At 43.3% G+C, this 6,393-nt stretch overlaps 1 protein-coding gene across 4 annotated transcripts in view; it reads left to right on the top strand.

Annotated features, from left to right (window-relative positions):
* The window catches only part of LOC309437817 (uncharacterized protein), a 41,645-nt gene extending 36,776 nt beyond the window's left edge, over positions 1-4,869 (top strand). For 2 of the 4 annotated variants that reach the window (XM_082048560.1, XM_082048561.1), the window contains exon 7: positions 4,527-4,860. In XM_082048560.1, coding sequence (XP_081904686.1) covers positions 4,527-4,730 — 204 coding nt within the window. In that variant the 3' untranslated portion in view covers positions 4,731-4,860. Of the gene's footprint in view, positions 1-4,526 lie in introns of all 4 variants that reach the window. The other 2 variants (XM_082048558.1, XM_082048557.1) reach the window with 2 other exon arrangements.
* The last annotated feature ends 1,524 nt before the right edge of the window (positions 4,870-6,393 follow it).

Below are 6,393 nucleotides of genomic sequence, written 5' to 3'. Positions count from 1 at the left end.
GCGACCACGCTAAACCGCTTTGGCCCAGGGGCGGCGCGCTCGGCCCCGGTCCCGGGCCGGCGCCGACCGCCCCCCACCCCGCGGGGCCCACCTCTATACATGGAATTTTCATTGATAAATAACAGTGCTGCAAATTGATCTGATTAATTTACTTATTGCCGGGGGATCAGTAATAGCTACAGCTGCCCAAGGGGCTTTTGTCACAGAAGTTACACGGGTTTCACTGCGTTTGGAGGGATGAAGAAGGACAAGGCATCGACACAGGAGCTGGGAAGGGCATGGCACAGACTACGAGGATGAGGAGGGACAGCTGTGCCGTTGGGAAGGTGAAGGACAGGCCATGTAGCACTTCACCTGAGAAATAAGCATGTTACAAGCAGGTGTCCAGGCACTGGGAGCTGCAAGGGAGGCACTTGGATTTTGGAAATCCTGAGAGGTGACTTTATTTAGTAAGAGGACAGTGAGGAGAATTGTATTTAGTAAGGGGTCAGTGAGATAAAAAGGAGTTAAAATTGGCCTGGAGACCACCTGAGAGACAGGAGGTTACACAGGGGCATGGGCAGTCACGGAGCAGCCCCCTGCACCTTGTGGGGCACCTTCCGTCAGGGGACAGGACCTCTGCGAGCTCCTGGCTCCTCACTCTGCCTCTTCCTGCAGAGCAAAAATGTGCAGAGATGTCCCCGGTGTCATTGGCCAAACCCCCACCAAATTAGAGGGGAGTCAAGCTGCACCAGAGGGTCACAGAGCTACAGGCTCAGTGAAGGCAGGCACACAGACTGGTGCCACTGCTCCTGGACGTGTGAAACCTGAGGGTGTGTGTCAAGTCCACCAAGTCCCTGCTCAAAAGCTTTCATAAATTAGGGCCCACATCTGACACCTTGTTATTTATGCTGTACTTACACAGCCAAAGGACTGTGGCGTTTCAGACCACTGTCTGAAACAGTCTGTACAGCATATGCATAAATGAAAGCAGAGGGAAGGAGGAACCTACATTTCAAAATAGACCAGCTAAACAATTACAGGTTAAAAGATGCCCAGTGCAGTCTAAATTAAAATGTATGAGGAGGGTTTTTTTTTGTTTAATGTCTAGTTTATTATTAGATCAAATAACACAACCAGACTAACAAAGAGATTAGAAGCATTTTCTGCTCTAATTATTTGTGGAGGATTATGTGTCTGTCCTGAGCTTCAGCTCCAGCCCAGCACACTACCCAGTTTGCAGAGCTTTATAACATTCAGGGTATGCTCTGATTGACACAGGATTGTTGAGTTTTAATTAAAAGTCATCCATTAAAATTTATTTTTAAAGTCATCAACTCTGCCTAACACAGAACAATCCCCATCTTGAAAATACTTAGGTCCCAGGTAAATGAGTTGTTATATTTGCAATGCAGTGAATTTCCTGGGAAATTCCTGCCATGAATCAGAGACATTGATGACTGGGGAGTATCTTCAGGAGCATTTCTTTGTAGACATATAAGCTTCACAATGGAAAAATCATTCATCTTTCCTATACCTTATTTAGCAGTTGAAACCAAGGATTCTTCTACTGTTGTAGTGATACGACTTACCTGATCAGTCAGCACTCGGCTCATCAGTTGCTTAGTAGCAGCACTCTGGTAACATAGATGGAGTAAAGCTCTATTCAGCAGCACATTTTCCAGGACACACCACGACAATCAAATTTCACCATAATTGTAATTTGTAGTGCTGTCCATTTGGGACTGCTGTTTTTCATGATTTATCAGATGCTACCCTGACTCACCTGAGCACATTACTAACACCGCAGCTGCAGCCCCTGTGATGTTTAGCTGCAAAGCCTTCGTGTTTCAGTGTCAAAGTCATAGATCTCTGACACTGGCACTGAAGATGGACTTCTTCAATGAGTAGCAATCGTGCTGCCGCTGTCTTCTGCGTGGGTCCTACCACAAGCAAATAATCTCATTTAATCACTGACAAAAATAAAATACAATGTGGTAGGGTTATACTGGGCCTGCCGGTTTTTGGCTAAGTTGGTGAAGTGTGTCAATGAATATAATGGGGCTCACACAGGGAACATTGCATTTTTCATAGGCTTAAAACCTTGCTTAGAAAAGTGCCACTTTCAGAGCTATTTGTCCTATTTTTATAGCTCTTGTTTTCCCTCAGCAAAGCAGTTTTTCATTCACTGGAAAGATCTTCTTCCTGCTGTTTACTTCAAATCCAGTCAGCCCACCCACACAGAAGTGCACTATGAGCAAAAAAGAGAAAGTTCATTCAGTCTTTAACAGCAGTTCCAGCCTTTTCGTAGCTGAGGCTCATTTGAGAAAATACGACAATGTTACATGTCTTCCCTAGCAAATATCTCTTTCTCTCCCACCTCACTGTGGGGCTGCCTCTTTCTCCTTCCACATGCTATTGCTGGGCCATGGGCACAGGGCTGTGCCCAGCAAGGCTTAAATGCTTGGGTTTGATGCCTCAGCTGTTGTGGGTGTGATCTTGCCCATCATCAGGGACCACTGATCCAGAAGGTTAAAAAAAGTCAACTCAGAAAATAGTATTGTGGGTCAGCAAAAGAGGTAGGTACTTGGATATTGTGTTCCCTGGCACAGCTGGATAAAGAACATGGTATACAGGTCTTTCTCAGGTAAACCTGTTGGATAGGACTAGTGCAGAGAGGGTTGTATTTCATCAAGGACTTTTGTCTTGGATAAACATACCATAATGTTCTTACAAGGGAAGTAAACAGCCTTTTTCCTTTAATCTTATACAAGCTCCTGAGTAAGAGGCCTGTTACTGTATCTGAGTAGGCTCCGATGTTGTTTTTTTGCTCTCCTGCCCTCTTTTAGGAGAACATGGCAGTTGCAGTGGTTTACTAAAACCTAGAGATCCTGAAGCCATAGAAAATCATGGGGTGCTTACAATGCCAGCAGTGGAAAAGATTGCTTAAAATAAATACTAACTAAAAGAAGACATTTGATGAAAGAAAATGGGGCAGAATTAGTGACTTCAGATAAAATATTTGTATCACGGCCAAATATTTATTGTGGATGAGCCCCTAAGCTAAACATTTCAAAGGGCTCTGGGAAAGCAATAGAAAACATTTCCTTCGCTGTAGGTAGGTGGTATGAGCACTATACACCTAACCTTGGTGGGACTAGGAAGTAAAACACTACAAATCTTTCTTCTTTGCTGCATGCATTGCCCACTCAGTGCAGTCAGCTTTAACTGCTTTTTCCTTCCGGTATACTGTAGTCAGTGGTGAGGGGCTGGATGTACGCTGGTCCTTGTGTGCTTCAGAGCATCCTTAACCCTGATGCAGCGGGTGTAGTTATCTATGGCCTTCAAAACAACTTGCACTCGTGGAGATTATCCAGAGCACAATAACCCAATAATCATCCAGCCATGACATAGCCCCTTCTCTCTGAAACACCCTGTAAGCTATGGATTCAGGGTGTGCACCGTAGCAGCTGGCAGAACCACTGGTGGTTTTACCTCTCTGTAGAGGTCACCTGCGCCAGCAATTTTTAAAATGTTGTTGCTTCTTTCTCACCTTTCTGTTCACCTTTATAAAGAGTCATTTAACAGAAATGCAGTGGTCTGTTTAATTGCTGATTATCTTAACTGAACAACTTAACTGAGCAGATATTAGTTCCGTATTTTTAGCTCTATGAGTGAAAACGGTAAAATGTCATGAAGTATCCAGCCAAAAAACAGATGTAGAAAGGCAAGCTGAGCAGCAAAATTTACAACACAGATGGTCATGATAAATTAATTGAAGACACTAGGCTGCAGGGGGGCAGATGCAAAAAAATGCCATGGAGCCCAAAAGTAGACAGATGTCAAAAATATCTGTGATTATGCGCTTAATTGCACTCTCTGTGATTGCTTGATTCCTAATGTACACTATTAACAAATAATATCCAAAGGACATTATCAAGGTTGTTGGCTTTTAAAATGACCACCTCTCAAAAGCTGATACAGTCCATAACGTCACCTTTACAGGGGTAATAATTTTTTAAGCACTGATCTTCATTTTGCGATGAAAATTCCTCTAGTACTAGAGACAAAACTGCTTTCACAGCATATTTTCAGGGGGGTTACCTCTGTCTTATCCAAATATCTGTTATTTTCTCTTATATTGTTTCATGCAAATCTAACTAACAGCGAGTGATAGATCATCATTAGTCCCAGTGGGCTTCAAATTGTTTGTTCTCTTTCATCCAAAAGTGAATTTTGTACTGTCCAAAATTTAGTACAGCAGGAATTTTGCCATTAAATTCAACAGGACCAAGACTTTGTTCATAGTCTGAGATTGTTCCAAAGTCTACTGAAATCAATGCAGGGGTTTGAACTGATTTGGAAGAGAATTTAAAAAAGGGGGTGGCCTGGAAGATGATAATGCTGTAGTTTCTTTTAATACAAATACAGAACGTATAGTGAATCTAATTGTTGCTCCATACAGTGTATAACCTAGTTATATCACTGAAAGTTTATGTTACGTATTGTGCAAGAAATACTATATTAATCAGATACATCCCCTTCAGGAGAGATCAGCAGGAGGAAAGACGAAAAGGATATCTGTGAAACTGCTTTGGGGGTTTGAGACTGGAGGGCACAACAGCAGGAAGATCCTCTGGAGGCAAGAACTGAAAACTCAAGAAAGTCCCGCTGAGATCACACAGTTTGTGTCGTGCCTTCCAAATAAATTTGTGCCCACTCTTCCCACTCTGGGGCAGACAGAGCTCTGAAGGAAGATGCCTGTGTCCTCGGTGGGTCTAACAGATGCTTCTTTTAAACACTTAAGATGCAGGGTACAAAATCGGCCTGTCACCACATCCTAAGACCTTGAAGACCTTAAAGCCTACATCCCACAGACAGGTAAGGATGATTACCCATTTCCCATTGAAAACAACTGCTTATGAATAAAGGTTTCTGAAATGATGGTGTTTCAGAGGGGAGAACCCTGTGAGCATTTGAATTAAGCCCACATTCCCTGAGATATCACTTATACCCACAGATTCTTTCCTGGGTCACCCAGACAGCACATGGAAAGCACTGGTATCTAAGCAGGTTTCAACCCAGCATTTGAGTTGCCCCTTGCACTGCTCCAGCAACATACCAAGCACTCAAACACTGGCCACAAGCAACAAATGCCTTTTGGCGCAGCTGGAAAGAAAAGCTGGCACAGTGCAGCCCTCACATTGGCTTGACCCTGGGGAGGCCTTTCGCTTCAGGGAGGCTGCTCCTCACTTTCCCCACACTTTCTCTACTTGAGCCTGCAGACAGAGGGGTCTGATGCTGCAAAAGCCACAAGAGCTCCTCCAGCTCAGCTGGGCTGGGAAAAGTGGGGGGCAGTCATAGAATCATAGAATTGTTTTGGTTGGAAAGGACCTTTAAGATCATCAAGTCCTACCATTAACCTAACACTGTCAAGTCCACCTGTAAACCATGTAGCTAGGAACCTCATCTATGTGGTTTTTAAATGTCTTCAGGGATGGTGACTCCACCACTTCCCTGGGCAGCCTGTTCCAATGCCTGACAATCCTTTCTGTATTTTCCGTATTTTTCTAATATCCAATTTAAACCTCCGCTGGTGCAACTTGAGACAATTTCCTCTCAACCTATTACTTGCTATTTGGCAAGTGACAATTTATGACAATTTACCCATTCTTGCACACTGGGTTTTGGACCAGTGAGTGTGTTGCTTCTGCTGCCTCGTGACTGCATATTTAAAGCCTGGAAAGCTTGAGTGTTGCAGGACTGAGGGAAGATTTTAGTTGCTTCCTGTGGGTCACGAACAAGCTGTTAAAGTAGCATCACAACGGGAGAGTGGGAAACCCCAGCATAAGGTTATTTTTCAGATCTTCTCAAACTAGTTCTCTTTAAAATGTGAATTCTTAAGGTAAATCTTGAGATAAATGTCTTGAACGTAATTCCTTCAGTTAAACGCCCATTTTCCTAAAGATATTTAACATTACCCACACACAGACCTGTATTTCCTTCAGCGTGGGAGATCAACATTTGAAACTAATCCCACAAATGCTGAGATTTATTCTAAATCTAGAGCCTGTGATTGATTTTTTTTTTTTTTTAATTTCATCTAAATTCAACTGAACAATTGTTCTTTCCTTATGGCCAGCCCCAGGCTGCCCCATTCATCCTTTGCCCAGAATTATTCTGAGAATATCAGCAGCCAAAGACAGTACATGCTGCAGGGGAACTTACTTCACTGGGGAAGGTGTTAAATGCAGTGATTTAGCAATAGTACATGCTTCTAGTCTCTTAAGCAGACAGTGATCTATGGAAGCAGATGTATCTAGTAAATTGTATTCACAACACATAGAGAGTCAGTTCAATCAGTCCTGAGCCTCTGTGCCCACAAGTGAGTTGTGATATCCCACTGCAGCATGG

This window comes from Streptopelia decaocto, assembly GCF_964273445.1.
Source record: "Streptopelia decaocto genome assembly, chromosome: 3".
NCBI classification, from domain to species: Eukaryota; Metazoa; Chordata; class Aves; order Columbiformes; family Columbidae; genus Streptopelia; species Streptopelia decaocto.
The sequence above is the reverse complement of the archived record's forward strand: the minus strand, read 5'-3'. Positions and strand labels throughout refer to the sequence as shown.